General features: G+C 38.3%; 1 protein-coding gene across 12 annotated transcripts in view; it reads right to left on the reverse strand.

Annotated features, from left to right (window-relative positions):
* FAM151B (family with sequence similarity 151 member B) overlaps positions 1-25,330 on the reverse strand; it is a 36,403-nt gene that overhangs the window by 4,627 nt on the left and 6,446 nt on the right. For 4 of the 12 annotated variants that reach the window (XM_070517869.1, XM_070517873.1, XM_070517874.1 and 1 more), the window contains 4 exons: positions 18,983-19,148; positions 9,781-9,998; positions 7,135-7,270; positions 1,296-1,421 (listed from right to left, as the gene is read on the reverse strand). In XM_070517869.1, the coding sequence (XP_070373970.1) occupies positions 1,296-1,421; positions 7,135-7,270; positions 9,781-9,998; positions 18,983-19,148 (646 nt within the window). Of the gene's footprint in view, positions 1-679; positions 768-863; positions 994-1,295; positions 1,422-6,226; positions 6,663-7,134; positions 7,271-9,780; positions 9,999-18,982; positions 19,149-22,984; positions 23,053-25,330 lie in introns of those variants that run through there. The other 8 variants (XM_070517876.1, XM_044777919.2, XM_044777922.2 and 5 more) reach the window with 6 other exon arrangements.

The raw sequence follows: 25,330 nt of genomic DNA on the forward strand, positions 1-25,330 counted from the left end.
CTGCAAATTACAAAACAGGCGAAAAGGTTCCCGGTAGCAACGGAGACTGAGGCCAGATGGGCGTGTGAGGAGGTAGAGGGCACCTGACCAGGCACGCAGACTACAGAGAAAGCCCACAAAGACACTTCTACATGAGGGCATGTTCCACCCAAACACTTTGCAACACTGGGAGTGGGTCCCTGGATTAAGTTTGGTCCCAAAAAGCAGTGGAATCAAGGAAAGAGCTAACAGAGGAAAGCCATAGTTTTAGGAATCAGCCTGTTCCTGTCAAAACCCACAATTTTAAATTTAAGAGACAGATGAAAGTCTCTACTTAGAGATACTGCAACTGCCCATCTCCATTGATGGAGGAGAAGTCAGAGGCTAAAAAAATGCACACATGAGACTTGGGTCCTCAGGAGCATAGTCCTGGTGCCTCTCCAGACAAACTTTGGGCAAGTAGCTGGTCCAGGAAAAACTCACTTTCTTTAAAGTAGAGCAATCAAAATAAATTTGGCAGAGGTTCTACACAAGAGAGTACAAGAAAACATAAGGGAAAACAAATGGCAAATGGAGAAATAAAAACCGCATCTTTAAAAAACTTTCAGACAGCTGAAACAGATGTAAAACAAAAAGAAAAGAATGCTAGAAAGCAGATGAAAGCCATTACCAAACTTTCTAACTGATGCCATTACCTCTTTAAAGAAAGAACACAAAGCAGAGATATGAGCTCAGGGAAGAAGCTGCAAGATGAAAGAAAACAGATGACGAAACTCTAAGTGGCAGATCTGAGGAAAAAAGTAGAAAGTTAATACTATTACAGAAATAAGGGGAAATCTGAAGGTATTCAAGGGAGAACAGATATTGTTGAAAATATTGTACGGGACACAGAAGACAAATCATAAAATCAAGTAAAATAAAATGCAAATAAATAAAAAGAAAAGAAAGTCTAAAGAGAAAATAATAGATACCAAAGATAGGGAAAGGAGAGCTGCATATTCATAACTGGAGTCCCTGAAAGAGAAAACAGTGTTACAAATGCAATAGGACAAGCATTTAAAAATAAAATTCACAGAAATACTTCAGAAAAGAAGAACATTTGAACCTACATATTGAAAAGAACACCACAACCCCTGAGAAAACTGGTGCAGAATGGTCCATATTGAGACATATTCTAGTAAAATTACTGAGCCTCAGAGACAAACAGCCCTTTCTACATTCAGTTCCTGCCATCCTCTCCATCCTCACCAATCAAGTCACTTTTAAGGCAAAAAAATAATCAGGCTGGCTTCACACTTGTCCATGTCAACACTCACACTAGAGAGCAGGAGAGCAACGCCTTCGCAATCTTCCTGGACAGGCCTGTGAGCCAAGAATTTCCAGGCAGCCAATCTACGATCCAGTATGAAGCACAAAGTTGGGCATTAAGAGAGTACGGCCAACTGAAATGAGGTGAGAAGGGGGAACAAATGCACTAATTTTATTATTGCTCATAGAATTCAATGGGTATTTGTAAAGAAGTAGATCAAGCATATTTTAGAAAGTAGCAGAAATAAATAACAAATAGGAAAAAAAGTAACTTAAATTATCAGAATTAAAAATATGAAACAAAGAAAATAGCTATAGTGAAATGTTTTTTAAAACTATAACAATAGCAAGTGTACTAGTTTCAAAAAAATAACAGAAACAAGAGCAAACATATCTGTGTTATAAACAAGGGTAAATAAGTTAAATTCTTCTTTTAAAAGAAAAAGACTGTCCAATTAGATTAATGGAAGCCAGGTATCAAAGCATCTGATAAGGAATTTAACAACATGGAAAGAGAGAAGGCTAGAAAGAACCCTGAGGAGTTGGGTTGAAATTGGAAGTATCAGTATGAACTCATGGGTGGTTTAAAAAAACAAACAAACAAATAAAACATATAAATATACATACACACAGATTAGAAATGGTTATAGATGTATATGTAGGCAGGTGTGTGTCTGTATAGATGTGTTTATACACACGCACAGACCATAATCACACATCTACACACACATATATCCCTCAGCTCTGTCCATTGTATATGTAGGCAGGTGTGTGTCTGTATAGATGTGTTTATACACACACGCACACAGACCCTAATCACACATCTACACACACATATATCCCTCAGCTCTGTCCATTGTATATGTAGGCAGGTGTGTGTGTCTGTATAGATGTGTTTATACACACGCACAGACCATAATCACACATCTACACACACATATATCCCTCAGCTCTGTCCATTGTATATGTAGGCAGGTGTGTGTCTGTATAGATGTGTTTATACACACGCACACAGACCCTAATCACACATCTACACACACATATATCCCTCAGCTCTGTCCATTGTATATGTAGGCAGGTGTGTGTCTGTATAGGTGTGTTTATACACACGCACAGACCATAATCACACATCTACACACACATATATCCCTCAGCTCTGTCCATTGTATATGTAGGCAGGTGTGTGTCTGTATAGATGTGTTTATACACACACACACAGACCATAATCACACATCTACACACACATATATCCCTCAGCTCTGTCCATTGTATATGTAGGCAGGTGTGTGTGTCTGTATAGATGTGTTTATACACACACGCACAGACCATAATCACACATCTACACACACATATATCCCTCAGCTCTGTCCATTGTATATGTAGGCAGGTGTGTGTCTGTATAGATGTGTTTATACACACGCACACAGACCATAATCACACATCTACACACACATATATCCCTCAGCTCTGTCCACTGAGAGGACCTAGAAGCAATGACACCCTAGCAGCAATGATTAAACTCCCAGGTTTTGCTTCCTAAATACCATCTGCCACTATAATCAAGCAGGGATGCTTAAAGGGATGATTTGAGAACTGGGGAAGTAAATGATGAGAAAGTAAATGATGAGCTTGCCAAGAATGGAAGACCTGAAATTTGTCATGAGGAAATATCGAACTGACTCAGATTGAGGACATCTTCGTAATAAAAGGCCTACAGTCTTTAAGAGTGTCAAGTATATGAAAGAGAAAGACTGAGGAACTATTCCAGATTGAAGGAGACTGACGAGAGGGGACAACTAAATGCAATGCATGTTCTTGGAGAGTTTCCTGGACCACAAGGAAATAAAAAGCATTGTTGGAATGGTTGGTAAAATCTGAACGGGGTCTGTGGACTACATGGTAGTGTTGCCTCAATGCTGGTTTCCTGAGAGGGAAGCTGCCTAGTAGCCACACAGAAGAGCGCCCTAGCTGGGGAGGTACACGCTGCAGTACTTAAGGATGATGAGGCATCATGCCAGAAAAAATACAAACAGAAAAAGAGAGAGAGAGAAAATGGACAAACGCAGGAAATGGTGATTTTGGAATCTGGGTAAAGGAGCTGTAGTAATTTTTTGCAACTTTTTGATACGTTTAAAACTATTTTTTTAAAATGACAATAAATCACCCTCAAAAGAGTCAATGAAAAATAAAACTCTATAAATTTATTTTTCAAAGAAAAGAATAAGGCAAAGTTATTCAAGACAAATAAAGAGGAAGACAGTGTGAATTTAGGTTAAAAAATCATTAAATAAGACCAAGGAGATCCTTTAACAATAAAGGTATAATTCTTTTTTTAGTTATATTTCTTTTCCTGAGAAAGATTCTCCCTGAGCTAACATCTGTTGCCAATATTCCTCTTTCTTTCCTTTTTTTAGGTGAGCCACCACTACAGCATGGCCAATGACACACAAATGGTGTGGTTCCACACCCAGGAACCAAATCCGGGTTGCCAAAGTGGAGCACCCTGAACTTTAATCACTAGGCCATCGGGGCTGGACCAATAATAAAGGTAGAATTCTTAATGAAGATAAAACAGATATGAATATGCACCAAATAATATATGATGAACGTTTAATAAGCAAAAACTACAAAGGTATGAGAAGAAACAGACAAAAATACTTCAATAGTTGGAGACTAACTCTTTTAGTCCATAAGAGAGCAAATGGCCAAAAAAGTAAAGATGACATATATTTTCATACACGAAAAATGGTACACTCATAAGGTTATTCACTACAGCATTGTTTGTAATATCAAAGATTAGAACTATCCTTTATGTCCATCAACAGGAGACTGGTTAAATAAACTATAAGACACACATAAATATGATGCACCCAGAAAAGAAAAATGAGGAACCTTGAGAAGAGCTCCAAGATGTGCTGCTAAGTTAAAAAAAAGCAAAGAACACAACAGAAGCAAGATATATAATATGCTGCCTTTTGTTTAAAAAGGAGGAGAAAATAAGAATCTATATTTGTATTCACTCTTACATGCACAAAGAAACTACTAACCGTGGTTGATTAATAAACGAACCACTGTGGTCAGTGAGCGGGCAGGACTGGGTGGCGGGGAGAGAGGCTTTTCACGGTATGACTCTGTTCTTTGGTTTTTGAACTGTGTGAATGTATTACTTATTCAAAGGATTAAATTAAAAATGTTTTTAAAAGCACAAAAAAAGGAGGGTATAAGACTTAACATAACTAATTATGTATGTTAATGTGTCACAGAAACTAGTAGTCTTACTCCAACATCCATTCTCCTTTCTTTCTTACAGAACGATCCCCTGAATTCTAACTAGACCCAAGGTTGTGCAGAATAACAGCTCCATGCCCAGCTGCACCTGCACACAGGTATCGGCACATGACTAAGTTATAGCCAATGGGCGTGTGCAACTTCTAAGCCATGCCCTTAAAAGAAAGGGCCATGACCTGAGCTTCTCTTTTTCCCTCCTTCCTACCAACTGAAATTCAGACATGGCAGGAATCAATCTGACCATATTCTGAGGTCAACATCCTAAGGAAAGCAGAGCACCAAGACAGAAGGGTTCTGGGTCCCTGACACTGTGGAGGTGCCAAACCAGCGCTGGACTATGTAAGCTTTCCCAGTTACGTGAGAGAGAAATAGACTTGTCTAAGCTGTTGTTAATTTAGGTTTCCCCTATAACAGCCAAACCACATCCTCATACAATACATGACTCAGACAAATATCCAAGCCATCAAGACAACCTTAAGATAGTCCACAAAGTAGAAATAATATAGACATCATCTGATTACAATACAATAAACCTTGAAAACTATTAACAAAGCCAAAATAAAAAAATAATTCTACCACCTACATGCCTAAAACAATTTCTCTTAGACAACTTTTGAGAAAAAGCCACAATTGCAGAATATTAATGAATTAACAATGATGAAAATCTACACACTGGAAACAATGGGATACAGCTAAATCAGTGGTCAGAGAAAAAAGTTTAGTCTTATATACTTATATTAATAAACAGAAAAATGAAAATAAATAAGTTGAGCATCCAACTCAAGAAACTAGAAGAAACTATGTAAAGCAGAATTTCAAAAGATAAAAGGCAGAGATCAGTGAATCATAAACCAGAAAAATAAATAAATCCAAGATCTGGTTCTTAAAAAAATGAGAGAGAAATCATTATCCAGTTTAATCAAGAAACAAGGGGGAAAACTCAAATAAACAAAATAAGGAAACTACTTTAATGACATAGAAGAAACTGAAAGAATAAGAAACTATTTTAATCATCTGTACGTAAATAAATTTTAAAACCTGGATGAGATGAACAATTTTCCAGGAATATACAATATATCAAAATTGTCTCCTAAAGAAACAGAAAATCAAAACAGACCATTTACCACGTGAGAAATAGCAAAGACTGTACGAGCTAAGCTTCCCCCAAACCAGTGGGTTCAGAGGGTTTCACTGATGAGTTTACCAAAACTCAGGAACAGGCCATTTCAATGCTATTTTTAACATCCCAAACACATAAAAAGAAGGAAAGGTCCCTAGTTTTTTTAATGAAATGTACTTGATACTGATACCTAAAACTGAGAAAGAAAAAAAAATTCAGACCAATCTCATTATCAAATGCAGAAATTCTAACTAAAATATTAGCGATAAAATTTAGCAGCACCTTAAAAGAATGACAAATCATGATCAAGTGGGGTTTATTCTGGAAACGTGAGGATGGTTCAATATTATGAAATATTAATATAATTTATGTTATTAATAGATATATGGAGAAAAATACGGTTATTTTCATAGAAACAGAAAAGGCATTCAGTAAAAATCCGACATCTGCAGGAGCACAGATACTTCACTGTACGAGTGTCAGCTTCCCTTACTCTCCACGACATAGTCAATTATCAAACCGGGTCTTTTTCTGGATGACTTGTGAAAATTTTTTATTTGTTAGAATTCTTTGTATCTATCTGATATATGTAATTGAGGATATTTTTACCAGACTCTTTCCATTTTTATGTATTCAAATATAGGAAACTTTCCTTTTATAGCTTCTAGATTTTGTGCCTTACTAAGATAGGTCTTCTGCATTCTGAAACTATATAAACAATCACCTCCTGCTGCTTCTTAATGCATTTATGTTTGAGGTTCAAGTCTTTAATTCATCTGGAATTGATTTTGGAGTGTGGACTCAGGAAGGTGCCAGCTTTGTTTTTCCTACATGGTCGGCTTGTTGTCCCAACACAGATTGTTGAACTTTGGCTCCAATGACTTGAAATGCCAGTGTTTTCCTATCTTAAGTCCCATGGTACAGCTGGGTTTATTTCTGGACTTTCCCTGCTGTTCTATTGACGAGTCTATTAAAAAGACAGTATCAAAATTGTTTCAATATCTGTACCTTTGTAACATATTTTAAAATTTAACAGGTGGTCCAACTAATTTTTATTACATACTAAAATAATAAAATTTTTATATGGAAAAGACTTCTGAAATTATGATAGAATTCAAAGGGAAACTATTTTATCCACTTGCAACTTTTCGTGAATGTATAACATAATGAAAAAAACACCACACATTCACTGGGCACCTAACATGGGCAAAAACTTTTGTGAGGAATAGCGGTGAAAGACACGACGTGAAGTAAGTTAAGGCTCACCCAGGAGCTTTCTTCTGGTGAGGGAGTCTGCGCTCACGGAACCAGTGTTCCTTCTCTCCATCTCTATCTTCCTCTCACACACAGGCTTTACATAATCAGGTTTCCTCCTCTTTCTGTCTCTGTCTCTCACACATACTCACATGCACACACTACACTGTTAAACTTACACATACCTGTGTGATTTCTTTAACAGCCAAAGTAACTGAGAACAAGACTGCCGGACTAACGCTGCTCTGACAGGAAACGTCACAGGCTGGTTTAGCTCATTGCATATATATTCCATCTCTTTCACCATTGTCCAACTGTAACCTGAAATGAAAAGAAATTTAACTTTTCTAACTGGAATCCTAAAATTCAATTAAATAAAAAACTAAACTACTGGGGCCGGCCCGGTGGCGCAGAGGTTAAGCTCGCGTGTTATGCTTCTCGGCAGCCCAGGGTTCGCCGGTTCGGATCCTGGGTGCGGACACGACACCACTTAGCAAAAGCCATGCTGTGGTAGGCATCCCACGTATAAAGTAGAGGAAGATGGACATGGATGTTAGCTCACGGCCAGGCTTCCTCAGCAAAAAGAGGAGGACTGGCAGTAGTTAGCCCAGGGCTAATCTTCCTCCAAAAAAAAAACACTAAACTACCTATGAATAGGTAACTTCACAGGTAATTCATAAAAATTTCCATTTGGAGTCAGAGTGAATTAAAATATCACTTAATGGAAGAAAATATTTTGAGTGGAAAATGTAGACAAAAAATTAAATCTAAAATCATGCCATGAGTAACCTAGAGCAAATTTAACAGCAAATGAAAATTCTAAAAAGCATTTACTAATCTTTCAAGTACAAAAAAAGCAAATTTTGACACTATATTTTCAAGATTTTAAGGCTCTTAGGTACATTTGCATCATTAACAGTCTCTATAAACTTAGATTTTCCATTTGTGTTAATTAAATTTTCTTTTCCAAGAGAAAGATAGCTGCTAGGTATTTACTAGCTATTTAAGTAATAATTAACTTCAATTTTTTTTTGGGCTAGTCCAAATTACTCATACATTTATCTAAAATAGAAATAGTGGTAAAATTGTCTTATATGATATATGTTTTAAATCATGTTAAGACATTGTGGAAAACACACTTGCTTATTTATAAATAGCTTCAGAAAAAAATTTATATATTCCTTAAATAACCTCAAACTCTATCAAAAGTAGGTTGTAAAAAGTCTTAGTCAGTAAAGGAACATTTTACACAAAGTCTACATGACTGTGTTAGTTTAGCAGTAAATTCCACATGAAAGAAGGGAAATGTCTGCTTTCCTTTAAAATCTGGAAAATTATATCTTTTTAATTAGAAAAAGGGATTGTTAACAGGAGCTACACTTACATGACTATAGACTTATAAACTCTCTGTTCTAAATTTGTGGCATAAGAAGTCAGGGGGATGAAGCATGTGTTGGTCATGAGACGAGAGGGCAGCCTGGAAACATCCGACACCAGCATGACTTACAGATCCACACGTGGTTAACTCATGTCAAGCCTGAGGTTAAAGTCAGTTAGACTGAACAGTGACTAAAAGGAGTTTTAGAAGCATAAGGAAGTTACTAACTTGTTTCTAGTTTCCCTTCTTTAAACATTTTGAATTACATGTTATATTCTTTAATGAAACTAATAAAAATTAAAATAGAATTACTAAAGCATATTATTTTTTCTCTCAAGCATATCAGGTGTTGGTCCAGGGGGTTATAACCTAAATGTCACTATTCACCAGAGAGCAGTTATTCTAATCTCATGTTAGACTTAAAAACTTCACATCTAAAAACAGTAACAGCAAATAAGTAAAAAATGAATGCCCTGAACACAGGATAAGGGTTAACATCTCCATAGACCCTAAATACCTTCTTAGTTTATTATTTTTACCATGTGGACAGGTGTCTCAGAGCATCTGATTGCCTACTGGCCGTTTACCTGGAAATCACTACCCAGAGATGTAGTCATGCGTTGCTTAACGATGGGGAGACATCTGAATGCGTGGTTAAGTGATTCTGTTGTTGTGCGAACATCATAGCGTGTACTTACACAAACCTAGATAGTACAGCCGACTACACACCCGGGCTGTATGGTACTAATCTTATGGGACCACCATTGTATATATGGTCTGTCATTGACTGAAACGTTGTTATGCAGTGCATGACTGTATGAAGAAACAGAAAGATGAATCCAAACAGTGTAACAAGTTTCAGCCAGGAAAAAGAAGGTGAATACTCAATTCCATGTGTAGGAATATGTGAAGGGAAAGCAGCGATCCAGCTGACAGTAGTCTCATGGCCTCCCCTGTCCAGCCAAAGAGAGTAGGGGGGGGCACCAAGGTTCCCTTCCAGCGTCTAGGTGGCAGAACTTGTGCTCTGCAAGCACACCCTGCATGCTTCTGGCCTCACGTGGCTTGAAAAGCTTTGATTACCACTTCTTTATCTTTCATCTGACATAGGGAGTTTGCTTCAAGGTAAAAAGAGTATAGAATATTTTACAAGTTCAAAGAGACCAACTCAGGATTTGTTTAAAGTATGTAAAGAGGCAGCTTTGGTGATTCTAGACCTTGCAAATAAATATTTCTCATGGAAACTTGGTGACAAACATCAACAGTGAATGCAGTGTCTCTCTATCTGAAACAACAGAAAGAAGACTCATACACACATCTTTAAGGCCAGATCTTTCTCTCCATTAGGTCTTAGATTTTGTGAAATGTGTTTTGGTTTTGTATTTAAAGGTGTTATTTTTATATTTGGAGTATATTTTAATTTGACCAACAAGATATATATTTTTTAAATTATTACCTTCATTGACTTTCTCAGGATGCCATCCTGTTGTCCAACCCAGGGAAAGTGTCACATCTGGAAAGAAGGATGTCACAGTGTCTATGAAAGGTTTTGCATCCACTACTCTGCTATGTCCATTTGGACCAGGAAGAATATCAGCATTAATCCACACGGGACGCTTCAGATGCCTCTTCACATTCTCCAAGAGCATCAGGGATGGCTCGACAGCTGCCAGACTGAAAACACAGTTTGTTGTCAATGAGACATATTCCTAAAGTAAAAGTAAAAAGTTCTTTCAGACCAATAGTTTTAATGCTCTCAAATTCATAATAAAAGTGTAATACAACAACGCTTGAATTAAATAAAATTAAAGATCACACAGCACCAGAGGGGAAAATTAACATATGCCATATCTCAAAATGTTGATTTATGTTTATTACTCATGAAAGCGCCTTAACGGTTCTATAAATATATGAATAATGCTACTACTTGTGGACAGATAGAGGTTTCAAAATTCTGTATTATGATCACTCAGTATAAAAACAATTTAAGAAAAGCATAAATATTCACTCATCAGAGAATGTATAAATATGGTTTAAAAATTACTCATATATACTCATATCCTGCAAATTCACACTGATGGAAACACTGTGTCTCCAGTACCGGCCACGACCGTGGAGAAAAGCTCTCTTTTCCTTCATGCATTCTTGTGTGAATCTGGACACATAAACACATCTCTAAAAATGACTGCAAAGTATAAAATTACAACATTTCCTTAAAGCTTTTATTAACTTAATTTTTTCCCCCTTATTGTAAACTCCTTTTCTGGGAACTAGAGACAATTATATTTTAGTTACTTTTAAATAAAAAAGCAGCTTCCTTCTTTATACTTCTCTACATCTATTCTGACATCTATAGATTTTGAAACAATCAAGTTTTAATCAGCCTACATAATTTTTACTTTTTAAAAATATATACACTAACTTTACTGGAAAACTACACTAATAATTTTGAATCTCTTCTGAACCTTTAGGGCCTCTATTCATTTCTAAGAAAATTAGTTTCTTTTTTTTTGGAAGATTGGCCCTGAGCTAACATCTGTTGCCAATCTTCCTCTTTTTTTTTTTCTCCCCAAAGCCCCAGCACATAGTTGTATATCCACGTTGTAAGTCATTCTAGTTTCTCTATGTGGGATACTGCCACAGCGTGGCTTGATGAGCTGTGCGCAGGTCCACATCCAGGATCGGGACCGGCCAACCCCAGGTTGCCGACGCAGAGCACGCAAACTTAACCACTCGGCCCCGACGTGGCCCCAGAAAATTAGCTTTTAGTGAATACTGTAATGGGAGGCTAAGAATGTGGGAGATGGGTGTGGAGGGGAGGACACTTGGCACCCATTCCTCACTCTTCCCTCTTCCTTCTTGAGGGGCCGGAATCCTTCTGCCTAGGCTCGTCACTCTTCACTCACTCTACTTTTCTTGGACCTTCTACTTTAAGAGGAGACACTGATAATCTCATTATTTATTGGGTCATACTTATTAGTGAGCAAGGATACTGTGCATTAAAACCAGAGGAAGCCAGCCTCCAGCCTTTCGCACTGCTCCCAGGTGGTCAGCTTCTTTTTTCTCACTCTTCTGCCCCTGAAATGGAGGCCCCAGATTTTAGTGGATTAATAAACTCTAATGCTGGACCTTGAAGACTCTAATTTAGATACTGTCATTTCTCTGCCTCAAATGTAATTTAGATGCTGTCATTTCTCTGCCTCAAATGCTTTCTGCCTTGAAGGGTACCAATACCATGTTAAAACCACAATTCTGAGATCTGGCACCGTATTTCCTACAAAAGTCCCTCATTTTTGGTAGCAAGCAACTTGTGCCTGTGACTCCAAAGTTTGCTTGTCTGCAAGTCCCACAGGAGCAGCCGAGTCCCCACGGGGTTCCGCTCTGCATGGGTGAAGCAGGGGAAACCCTGAAACTAATCCATGCACATCTGCCGCCATCGACCTCTCTTTTTCCGTAAAGGACTGATTTCTTCAGAAATCTGGTGCCTGTGGAGGTCGGCTTAAACACTAATTTCCAGTTTACATTCCAGAGGGAACTTTTTCGGCTTTCTCAGTTTGGTAATCCGACACAGGCCTGTTTAAGATCGGTTCTCCATCTTTTCAGATGGAGACTTATCTAGTCTCAAAAAGCATTTTCTCCCCAAAATTAAAATTCCACCAGCATATATCAAGTGTCTGCTACACGCAAAGCACTGCGCAGTTAAACCTGAGAAGCTGTGACACGTGTTCTCTGTAGCATGAAACAAAGCATTTGATCTTTAGTGCTCAGTGACTTGAAGTTTTAGATCTCCTTGCCTTTTCATGTGCTCGGTATTCTGTGTGTTTACTACTGCCCCTTGAATTGTTCCCTGTGACATATGCTTTGGCTCCTCACCAGTCAGCTCAGCTCGTTCGTTCCTGAACACTAGCAGCTGCCACAAAAGGGCTGAGCCACTAGAAAGATTTTGCAAGTTTTTTGGTCATAGTGTGTTTGAAGGGACTGCCAGTCCGGCTGGAGAGCTCATGCTCTGAACCAGAACTCCTGTTCCATTATACATGTACATATTTTAATTATCACTAACACAGACTGCAGTAATGAGGCTCTCCCTTACTGGAAACTTAAATAAGACAAACAAAACCTACATTGAGAAAAACACAAAACCTTACTAAGGAAAATAAAACTTTTTTTGTTGTAGTTCTTATTTTTCTGGAACTCGACAAAATAATCCTAAAAGAATAAATGTGGAGGAAAAGCCCTAATATTTTTGGGGGGGAAAAAAAGGACTGAGGACAAACTTTGGCAAATAGCAAAAGAGAATATATACGACAAGGAATATCATACCATGTTCCTCACCTGGAAGACTCCATGTTGTAAATATGACAAAACGACACATCCCTCCCACTTAATCTATAAATTCCACGTAATTCTAATCAAAAACACCAGTGGCCAGGGGCTGGCCCTGTGGCCGAGTGGTTAAGTTCGCGCACTCCGCTGCAGGCGGCCCAGTGTTTCGTTGGTTCGAATCCTGGGCGCGGACATGGCACTGCTCATCAAACCACGCTGAGGCAGCGTCCCACATGCCACAACTAGAAGGACCCACAATGAAGAATATACAACTATGTACCGGGGGGCTTTGGGGAGAAAAAGGAAAAAATAAAATCTTAAAAAACAAAACAAAACAAAAAAAACCACCAGTGGCCAATATTCTCAATTTCTTACATGTATTCAGTTTCCACTAAGAACTGCCAAAAGGTTTGCCAAGATGATCATTTGAAGAGGGGAAGTCCCGATCAAAATACTACCTAAAATTTCTCTTTGGTAGGACTTATTTAAATCTCTAGGAAAGAATATAAATTTAGTTTTTATACACTAGGGTTTTTTTCCTAAAAAGTTACCTGTAAGTCAAACTTCTGAGTATCATATCTTACTTTCCTATTAATTCCATTCAGAAGTTGGGGATGATAAAGTAAAAATCATACTTAAAATTGCAATAAAGTAGTTAAATGTACATTCTAAGGAAAAAATAATTATTTGCTAAAACTCCATGTAAAATCTAAAAATCATTCTACATTACTTAGTTACTATTTGCATACTAAACAAAATAACCTAGAGGCACAAAACAAGAAGTAGTAAAATTTACCTAACAGGTGGCTCAGCTATTCTTACAAAGGTAGTGCAGAGTTCTGGTTCAGAGCATGAGCTCTCCAGCCGGACTGGCAGTCCCTTCAAACACACTATGACCAAAAAACTTGCAAAATCTTTCTAGTGGCTCAGCCCTTTTGTGGCAGCTGCTCCTGTTCAGGAACGAACGAGCTGAGCTGACTGGTGAGGAGCCAAAGCATATGTCACAGGGAACAATTCAAGGGGCAGTAGTAAACACACAGAACACCGAGCACATGAAAAGGCAAGGAGATCTAAAACTTTGAGTCACTGAGCACTAAAGATCAAATGCTTTGTTTCATGTTACAGAGAATGCTGAGCTGGCTCCAGGAAACCTGGGATCTGGTCCTAACTCAGCTATCGCGCTTGGCTGTCGTTCTTGGGTGAATCACTTAACCTCTCTGGGACTCTTTGCCAATAAAATGGAGTTGGACCATTCACCATCCTAAAAGCTTTTCGATTTTAAACAGCTGTTTCATTCACTAACAGTATAATGAGGTTTACTGGTATATTTGGCTCCACTACAAATGAGTGGAGTCATCTCAATAACCCTATGAGTAAGATTTCCAAATCTTTATTAATTTCTTGAGATAATTCAATTTATAACAATTCAATTGTTCAGAGATGAGGTAGGTTTACCACAAATCCTAGATTTCCATAGAAGTTGCCTTCATGCCTTATAGTGAGCTCTGGTGGTGTCACAATATATTCCTAGCTTTACATAATTTTTAAACTGCCAAAACACCACAAAAGTAAAATTTCCTGACAGCCAGAGTGAAGGAAATGATACTTAATCTTGCTCTTCATTATCAATGCCTCCAAAATGCTATTTTTAAGGAATATTTTAGTTATTGAAGAACTCTAAATAATTCCCCATACACAAATATAGTAACCTGGATCAAGCAGGATATGCATTAACTACCTCAACAAAATTCTCTCAATTCTCTCTCTCCTGGACTTTTTTCTATTGAGGTTATCATAGTTTACAAGACTGAAAAATTTCAGTTGTACATTATTATCTGTCAGTCATCTTATAGGTTTGCCCCTTCACCCTTTGTGCCCACCCCCCACCTCCTTCCCCCTCGTAACCACTAATCTGTTCTCTTTGTCCATGTGTTTGTTCATCTTCCACATATGAGTGGAGTCATACAGAGTTTCTCTTGCTCTATCTGGCTTATTTTTCTTAACATAATACTCTCAAGGTCCATCCATGTTGTTGTGAATGGGAAGATTTTGTCATTTTTTATGGCTGAGTAGTATTCCATTGTTATTTTATTGAGATATATATATATATATATCTCATATCTCCTTTATCCAGTCAATGGGCACTTAGGTTGCTTCCATGTCTTGGCTACTGTGAATAATGCTGCAATGAATAATGCAAAGATCTCTTTGAATTGCTAATTTCAAGTTCTTTGGGAAGATACCTAGGAGTGGGATGGCTGGGTCATATGGTACTTCTATTTTTAATTTTTTGAAAAATCTCCATACTGTTTTCCATAGTGGCTGCACCAGTTTGCATTCCCAACAGCAGTGTATGAGAGCTCCCTTTTCTCCACACCCTCTCCAACATTTGTTATTTTTTGTCTTAGTGATTATAGCCATTTAACAGGTGTAAGGTGGTATTTTAGTTTAGTTTTGATTTGCATTTCCCTGATGATTAGTGAGGTTGAACATCTTCTCATGTATTTACTGGCCATCTGTATATCTTCTTTGGAGAAAAGTCTGTTCATATTCCCTGCCCATTTTTTGATCTGATTGTTTGATTTTTTGTTGTTGAGTTGTATGAGTTCTTTACATATTATGGAGAATAACCCTTTGTCAGATATATGATTCACAAATATTTTTTCCCAGTTGGTGGGTTGTCTTTCATTTCAATCTTGTTTTCACTTGCCTTGTAGAAGCTCTTTAGTCTGATATGTCCCACTTGTCTATTCTTTCTGTTGTTTCCCTTGTCTGAGAAGACATGGTGTCCAAAAAGATCCTTTTAAGACCTATGTCAAAGAGTGTACTGCCTATAGTTTCTTCTAGAAGTCTTATGGTTTCAGGTCTTAACTTCAACTCTTTGATCCATTTTGAGTTTATTTTTGTGAATGGCATAAGAGAATGGTCTACTTTCATTCTTTTATATGAGGCTGTCCAGTTTTCCCAATACCATTTGTTGAAGAGACTTTCCTTTCTTCATTGTATGTTCTCAGCTCCTTTGTCAAAGATTAGCTGTCCATAGACGTGTGGTTTTATTTCTGGGCTTTCAATTCTGTTCCATTAATCTGTGTGCCTGTTTTTGTACCAGTCCCATGCTGTTTTGATTACTATAGCTTTGCAGTGTATTTTGAAGTCAGGGATTGTGATGCCTCCAGCTTTGTTCTTTTTTCTCAGGATTGCTTTAGCAATCTGAGGTCTTTGGTTGCCCCATATGAATTTTAAGATTCTTTGTTCTATTTCTGTGAAGAATGTCATTGGGATTCTGATTGGATTGCACTGAATCTGTAGATTGCTTTAGGTGTTATGGACATTTTAACTATGTTTATTCTTCCAATGCATGCGCATGGAATGTCTTGCTATCTCTTTATGTCATCATCAATTTCTTTCAGGAACGTCTTGTAGTTTTCATTGTATAAGTCTTTCACTTCCTTGGTTAAATTTATTCCAAGATATTTTATTCTTTTTGTTGCGATTGTGAATGGGATTATGTTCTTGATTTCTCTTTCTGTTAGTTTGTTATTAGAGTATAGAAATGCAACTGATTTATGTAAGTTGATTTTGTACCCTGTAACTCTGCTGTAACTGTTGATTATTTCTAGTAGCTTTCCGATGGATTTTCTAGGATTTTCTCTATATAAAATCACGTCATCAGCAAACAGTGAGAGTTTCACTTCTTCACTGCCGATTTGGATTCCTTTTCTTTCTTTTTCTTGCCTGATTGCTCTGGCCAAAACCTACAGTACTATGTTGAATAAGAGTGGTGAGTGTGGGCATCCTTGTCTTGTTCCTGTTCTCAGAAGGATACCTTTCAGTTTTTCCCCATTGAATATGATGTTGGCTGTGGGTTTGTCATATATGGCCTTTATTATGTTGAAGTACTTTCCTTCTATACCCATTTTATTGAGTATTTTTATCATAAGTGGATGTTGGATCTTACTGAATGCTTTCTCTGCGTCTATTGTGATGATCATACAGTTTTTGTTCCTCATTTTGTTAATGTGGTGTATCACATTGATTGACTTGTGGATGTTGAACCATCCCTGATCCCTGGTATAACTCCCACTTGATCATGGTGCATGATCTTTTTAACGTATTGCTGTATTTAGTTTGCCAATATTTTGTTCAGGATTTTTTGCATCTATGTTCATCAGCAATATTGGCCTGTAATTTTCCTTCTTTGTGTTGTCTGGCTTTGATATCAGGGTGATGTTGGCTTCGTAGGATGTGTTTGGAAGTGCTCCATCTTCCTCAATTTTCTGGAATAGTTTGAGAAGGACAGGTATTAAATCTTCTTTGAATGTTTGCTAGAATTCTCCAGAGAAGCCATCTGGTCCTGCACTTGTATTTTTGGAGATGCCTTTGATTATTGTTTCAATCTCTTTACTTGTGATTGGTCTATTCAGATTCTCTATTTCTTCTTGATTCAGTTTTGGGAGGTTGTAAGAGTCTAACAATTTATCCATTTCTTCTAGGTTGTCCAATATGTTGGCATATAGTTTTTCATAGTATTCTCTTATAATATTTTGTATTTCTGTGGTATCCGTTGCAATTTCTCCTCTTTCATTCCTAATTTTAGTTATTTGAGTCTTCTTTCCTTTTTTCTTAGTGAACCTGGCTAAGGATTTGTCAATTTTGTTTATTTTCTTGAAGAACCAGCTCTTTGTTTCATTCATCCTTTCTACTGTCTTTTTTGTTTCAATTTCATTTATTTCTGCTTCTCATTTTTATTATTTCCTTCCTTCTACTGACTTTGGACTTCGTTTGTTCTTCTTTTTCTAATTCTGTTAGGTGTTTGAGATTTTTCTTGTTTGTTGAGGTGAGCCTGTAGTGCAACGAATTTCCCTCTTAGGACAGCTTTTGTTGCATTCCCAAATGAGTTGGTACGGTGTGTTTTCATTTTCATTTGTCTCCAAATAATAGTTAATTTCTCCTTTGATTTAGTCAATGATCCACTGGTCGTTCAGTAGCATGTTGTTTAATCTCTACATCTTTGCCCCATTGCCAGCTTTTTTCTTGTAACTGATTTCTAGTTTCATAGCATTATGGTCAGAAAAGATGCTTCATATTATTCCAATCCTCTTAAATTTATTGAGGCTTGCTTTGTTTCCCAACATAAGGAGACTGTTCCATGCGCACTTGAGAAGAATGTGTAACCTGCTGTTTTCGGATGGAGTGTTGTACATATATCTATTAAGTCCATCTGGTCTAGTTTTTAAATTAATTCTACAATTTCTTTGTTGACTTTCTGTCTGGATGATCTATCTATTGGTGTTAGTGGGGTGTTGAGGTCCCCTACTATAAAAGGATATCCCCCTTTAGTTTTGTTAATCATTGCTTTATGTACTTTGGTGCTCCTTGTTGGATGCATATATATTTATAAGTGTTATGTCTTTTTTTTTTTGAGGAAGATTAGCCCTGAGCTAACTGCTGCCAATCCTCCTCTTTTTGCTAAGGAATCCTGGCCCTGAGCTAATATCCATGCTTATCTTCCTCTACTTTATATGTAGGATGCCTACCACAGCATGGCTTGCTAAGTGGTGCCATCTCCGCACCCGGATCTGAACTGGCAAACCCCGGGCCACCGAAGCGGAACTTGCGCACTTAACTGCTGTGCCACTGGGCCAGCCCCATGTTATGTCTTTTTGGTGGAGTGCCCTTTTGATCATTATATACTGCCCCTCTTTGTCTCTCTTTACCTGTTTTGTCTTGAAGTCTACTTTGTCTGATAAAAGTATGGCAACACCTGCTTTCTCTTGTTCATTTTTAGCTTGGAGTATTGTCTTTCATCCCTTCACTCTGAGTCTGTGTTTGTCTGGGGCTGAGGTGCATTTCCTGGAGGCAGCATATTCTTGGGTCTTGTTTTTTTAATTTATCCTGCCATTCTATGTCTTTTGATTGGAGAATTCAATCCATTTACATTTAGAGTGATTATTGAAACATGGGGGCCTAATGCTGCCATTTTATTGCTCGTTTTCCTGTTCTCCTGCATTTCCTTTGTTTCTCGTCTCCTGGACTACTTTTTAACAAAAGTAGTATTTTAAATTTACCATTCTATTATCACAATGGTCACTTATGATAAATTGCTTTGTAAAAATTAACTTAATTTTAGCCTGAAAAGATTCCCAAGAAACAATTTTAGCAAATAATTCAATGGATCTCAGGTCCATTCCTGAAACATATTACTTGGCAATTCCATTTTCAATTTAAATAAAAGTACAAAGTTAGTCGGGCACAGATATATAAAGCTATTAATCTTTTCTTCCTCCAAAGTTATTCTGTAACAACAAGAAAACTGAACATATTTGTACAAATACCTCTTGAAATCCAGCTTGATGCCTTTATTGCTCTTCAGAACTTCAGCTAGCCATTCCTGTAGGGTATTATCACTGTTTGTTTCAGGAGGATGGGCCATGATTGGCTGGCCATGTTCTGATCCATCACTTGGAAGAAGGACATCGGCTTCTATCATGTGAGCAGTACCTGTCCAAATAAAAGAACTCAATCTCATTAAAACAAGGACTACAGAAGATGCCATGTCCAGTATCCTTTTGAGGAGGATAAAAGGAAGGAAAGAAAACTAACATTAACTAGTAACTACTAAGTGCCAGGTACTGGACGAGGCCTTTATATGCTGTCCTTAGTTTTTACAGATGAGCAAACAGGTAGTGAGGAGTTCAATGCCTTTCCCTAGGTCACACAGCTCTTAAGCTGCTGTCATATTATTTAATTTCTTCCAAGTACATAGCAAAGTGAGTATACAAAGGGAGGCTTAATAAGTATTTGTTTAAGTTTCTGAGAATAAAAATAGTAATTTTATCTTCTCATCCCTCAAATTAGAAACCACAGATTTATTGCTATGTTTGAAGCCCTAAGTTACAGATTCCATTCTTTGACTTAAAGCTTGGCCACTGTTTAAAAGCGCACACATCCCTGGAATAAGCAATAAGCTCCACCAGTCACTTGGTGTGAATGTGTTTAGCAGGCGGTAGTAGAGTGACTCCAAGGTCAGATGGTAGACAACAATTCCTCCCACACATTCATACCTCTCTTCTCATTTCTTTCTCCTCTGCTTGATTCTAGGCTGGCCTTGTGATTTGTTTTGACCAAGGTAATGGAAGTAAAACTTTCAGTTCTAGGCCTAGCCTTTAAAAGGCCTGGGAGCGTCTGCTTTCATCCTCTTGAAAGCCAGCCACCATGCAAAGAAGTTCAGGCAAGACTAGTGAAGACTCAGAGACCACGACAAGGGAGAGAAGCCACACGAAGAAGAACTAAGACTTCCTGCCTGACAGACAGCATTAAGATCTCTGACTTGTGAGTGAGGCCATTTTAGAATTTCTGGGCCCAGCTGGGCTCCCAGCCAAATGCAGCAACAGGAGTGTCCCCAACCTACAACACATAGAATGGGAGAGCCACCAGCTGACTCTCAAAATCAAGAGAAATAATAAGTCATTGTTATTTTAAGCCACTAAGTTTGGGGGTAGTTTATTACCCAGCAATAGAAAACAAACAGTTACCTGGAAGTGGGGTGTTGCCATAACAAAAACCTGAAACATGTGACACCAGCTTTAGGATCTGGTGGATTCAAGAAAGGCAGGGAATGCACTGTTAACGGAAGTTGGAAGAGCAGTGAGGAAATTCTTACTGGAAGCTTGAGAACAGACAACCTGTTTTATACAGTGGTGAAACGCTGGGCTACATTATCACTTGTAGCAAATGGTGGAAGGAAGATAGAGAGGGTACCAAATGAATTTGTGGATTTGACCAAAGAGGTTTCCCCGCAGAATGTTGAAAGTACCAAAAGTCAAATTCAGGATGCTGTTAGTAAACTATGGCCTCATGGTCAAGATCAAATCAAGGAAGCAACTACAAGATCATTTGTTAAGACCTCAAAAAGATGGTGGCTCATGGACTCCCAGAGTTACACAAAAGAAATTCTAGAATCTTAAGGGTATTGTCCCACAGCACCTTAACTGGCAGACCAAAGTAGAGAGAGGCCTACCCCAAAGAGATTTGGGGATGAGGTTTTTGATTAAAGGAATGGTTTATAATTTGATATATAGAAAGCCCACTACATTTTTAATGGAGCTGTATCCATTTGGATCCAAAAAGATAGTTCAAAATGAAAAGAGATAGGCTCTCAAATTTCTACAGGCTGAAAAGGCTACTGAGCTGCAAATATGGGTCACTTACCAATATGCACACGAGAACATGCTGAACATCATTAGGCTGTAAGGAAATGCAAATCTAAACAATGACATACCAATTGACACACACTAGGATGGCTATAATGAAAAAGACAGACAATAACAAGTGTTGGCAAGGATGTGGAGAAATCAGAACCCTCATTCACTCTGCTGGTGGAATGTAAAAAGGTGCAGCTGCTTTAGAAAAGCTTGGCAGTTCCTCAAAAACTTAGACATAGAGTCACCATGTGACCTAGCAATTCCACTCCTAGACACATATGCAAGGGAAGTGAAAATGTGTGTCCACACAGAAACTTGTACACAAATGTTCACAGTAGCCTTATTTATAGTAGCCAAGAAATGGAAACAAACCCAAATGGGTAATCAAAACGTGGTATAACCATACAATCAAATATTATTCAGCCACAAAAATGAATGAAGTATTGATAAATGCTACAACATAGATGAATATTGAAAACACGCTAAGTGAAAGGAGCCCATCACAAAAGGCCACATACGAAGGAAAAGTACAAGGTGCTACCCTGAATTTTGATTCTGAGATCAGGAAAAGTCTTTTCGAGGAAATGGCAATTCAGCTGATACCAAAGGATGTGTAAGTGGTTAGCCAAGCAAAGTGTAGCAAAGGGTACTCCAGGAAAGTATATCTGTGACAGCCTGAGAAGGAAAAGAGCTTAGCTATGTGAGGAACTGTAAGGCTGGCAGAGCTGGAATCTAAGAACCCTGTGACAGATGAAGTGGGAGAAACAGGCCAGTTTACGCAGGGCTTTACAGGTTATGGAGGTGGTTTGAAGATTCCAATAAACAGCATCCCATTCTCCAGATGGATTCTGAGAAATAAAATAGCCAAGTCAGAAGATAAGGCTCACAGTATTACCTTAGTTACCTAAAAGCCTAGGTCAGAGGATGTATTAGCTGAGAGCTAAACGAGCTTGCTGACTCCTGATTTCCACCATCACCTCCCAGTCCAAACTCTGGAACTGCCTCTTTGAAGCAAATTTCCAGCAAATACAAATATCCAGACTGTTGCCCTCCCACTGTCCAGGTGGAAGAGGAGACCGGAGCACACTCCTTTGCCCAGCACCTTTGATAGATCAACCACAAACCAAAAAATTCTCCTTACCGCCGTGAGAGGAATAATCAGTGAGGCAAGAGGCCAAAGCATTTAGGGAAAACTCTCTCCTCCTGGAAACCAGAGTGGTGGAACTAAAAGAGTGCCCATCTAACAGCCATATTAAGGACTTTAAATGGAAAAACATTAAGGGGTTTTGAGCAAAAAAAGCCCGATCTGTGTTTAAAAACACTACTTTGCTGGGTAGAAAATGAGCTAGACAGGACAAAAGTGGAAGCAGGGAAAATGATTTGCCAAATCAGGGTTGACTCATATATCCACTGGATGCTTCTGGCTGCAAGTTAACAGAAATTCAGATTCAAGCTAATAAAGAATCTGATCATCTCATGTAACTGGAAGTTCAGAGGTAGGGGGGCTCCAGGTGTGGTATCATCGGCAGCTCAATGATGTTATCAGTCTTCATGGCTCTTCTTTACTGTTCCTGGTGTTGTCTTCATCTTAAGGCTGATTTCTATTATGATTGTAAGGCAGATCCCAAGGCCACTGGGGTTACATACTTCCACATTTGCGTATTTCAGTTTTAAGACAGAACTCTTCTTTGATAATTATGGATAATAAGTACTTTCCTTGGGTCTGAGTGAGCCAGGTTAGATCACTTGCCCACTATGGGAACAATATGAACCATCAAGGGAACTCCAAGTGCTGATTAACTTATTCTAATCCACTCCTGGGGCTAGAAATGAAGTCAGCTTCCATACGGTTGCACGGAGCAGAGATGGATACCTTAATAAAACGGGAGTTGTCTTAGGAAGGAAGAAAAGGGGAATGGTGATGGAGTAGGCAGCCAATGGTGTTTGTTATATCTCTCTTCCCTAAGCTAGATCACATTTAGGTTCTTTTGCTTATAATGAGGTAAAGTACAGATGAGAGACCAAGGCCCACCAGTTCTGTACTCCCTTTATGCTCTACAAACGCGATTCTAAGCTGTATCCAGGTTCTATCGACACAGCCTTCAGTCCCCTGCCAAAGGTGGGATTGCTCACATGGTTGAAGACGCTTGTGTGGTTCCCCTGGCAATGCGGGGCAGATGCAGAGAAGTCTCTTTTTCAGCCTGTAGAGAAACAGGGCAACTGAATTAGCAGAAAAATGGATGATCTAATCTGTTTTATTACTTTCCCAGGATGAGAAATTGGGGGAATGGGTTGTGGGTCCATGGTATCTCCAACTCAATTTTCTAATGTCATATTTGAGTTGCAAAGGGTCAAGCTTTTGTCTAATTTTTAAAAAGGAATCATGAATTACCAATGAAGTGTGATGTTTAGCAAAATATATGTAGGCATTCTATGTTCTCCATCAGTGCAGTTGTAAAGGAGCACACAGGCCTGAGAATTTCTTGCTTAAGAGTAATAGTCAGGGGGCCGGCCCCATGGCCGAGTGGTTAGGTTCGTGTACTCCACTTCGGCGGCCCAGGGTTTCATCAGTTCGGATCCTGGGTGCAGACATGGCACCACTCATCAAGCCATGCTGAGGCAGCATCCCACATGCCACAACTAGAAGGACCCATAACTAAAAATACACAACTATGTACCGAGGTGCTTTGGGGGGAAAAATAAAATCTTTAAAAAAAAAAAGAGTAATAGAGTCTTCATTTGTTAACTCCATTCATTCCCATGAGCAGAAAAAAAACATCACTAAATGGCAGTGTCAGGGAGACTCAGGTCCCAAGTAAAGTATGTCCCTGAAGGTCTCCTTTAAGAATAAGAAGGGAAGCTACAGGGACGAGAGATCATGACGGCTTGGACAAGGATGGTGACAGCAGACACAGAGAGATGTGGACCAATTCAAAATGTATTTTGGAATAGAACTATGTTTGGATAATAGACCAGATACAAGAAATAAAGAAAACAGAATCGATGACTCCCACATTTCTGGCTTAAGTTTCTAGAAGGATTATCATGCTATTTACTGAGATAGGAAAGACTGTAGGAAGTACAGGTTAGTAGACATAATTAAGAATTTCCTTTTGAATAACTTAAATTAGAGATGCACTTGAGCTCTCTAAGTGAAAACACCAACGAAGTAGACGGATAGACTAATACTCAGAAGAGAGGGAGGCCCGGCCTGGAGACACAGAGATGGGAGCTGCTCAGCCTCTCTCCTGAGTCTCCCACGCCCAGCCCTGGGGAGAAGGCTTTTGAAGGCCAGGGCATCCTTCTGCTTTGGGATACTGCCCGGTCACCATATTTCCCAGTTCAGGGAGAGCAGAGGGGACGTCTGCACATCAGGATACACGTCACCCCAACCGCAGGAGGTCCAGCTTGTGACCAGAGCCAAATCTGCCTTGCTTCCCCTGGCCGCACGGACTCCTGAGCAAAACCAACTTTTCCCATCCCCAGGCTGAGATATCAAAAGGGCTTTTCCCCCTCATTATTTATTTTCTCCCAAGAAAGAGGGCAAAAGAAAGGGGATCTAACTACTATTGGTTCAACTACATTATCTCTCTATCCAAAGACCAAATGATTGTACAGCTTTGTTTTCAAAAGAAAAGAAGAAAACCTCAGTTACTATTTACACTCAAATCTAGTTACTATTTACACTCACTCAAATCAAAACTCAAAGAAGCATGTTTATAGAAATGAAATTAAACATATATTTTGCCTATATTGTTTATGTGCTCTAATGGAGCAATTTAGTATAGTTTTATTAATACATTTAGTTGGTGACTATAGTCAACATTTTTCCTAAAGATGTTATAAAGGCTTTTTTAAAATACATTTTTTATTCTCAAAAAGACAATGTTTTCTACTTTTTGAACCAGCATACCTTTTAATATACGTTTTTAAAATCTAAATGCAGAAATGTTATAACATAAAATTACATTATACATAATAACTTGCATGAATAATTTTGACTATTCTGAGATGCAGGTGCTGACAGCGTGACACCAAGGGATGCCCTTACATTGCTCCTACTGTACTTTGTTTTTTTTTTTTATCATAGACATTGCTAAAATCCAGTTTCACATGTTAATAAAAATGGAAACAGCTCTATTAATAATAGCTGTGCTAAATTTAAATATTCTGGGAGAAATGAGATAAATCACTGAAACATAGTCTTCATGTCTCCAAGAACCTGTTTCTTTCCTTGGGACTAGAAAGAAATTGCAAGACCAGCCACAGCTGAGAAAAGGGACTCAATGAGGAGCATTCCCCAAACTATAACACTTGGGGCTCCGGCTGCCTAACAGACAGTAAAGAGGATCATATCTGAAGACTAAGTAACCGATGAAAACTTCTCAGGTCAACACCAGCCTGCCAGCAATTGGAAATGATTTTCCATTAGTAATTTTTAAAACACGGTTAAATGTAAAGTATCCATATTTAATGAGA

Source organism: Equus asinus, chromosome 9 (assembly GCF_041296235.1).
Source record: "Equus asinus isolate D_3611 breed Donkey chromosome 9, EquAss-T2T_v2, whole genome shotgun sequence".
NCBI lineage: Eukaryota > Metazoa > Chordata > Mammalia > Perissodactyla > Equidae > Equus > Equus asinus.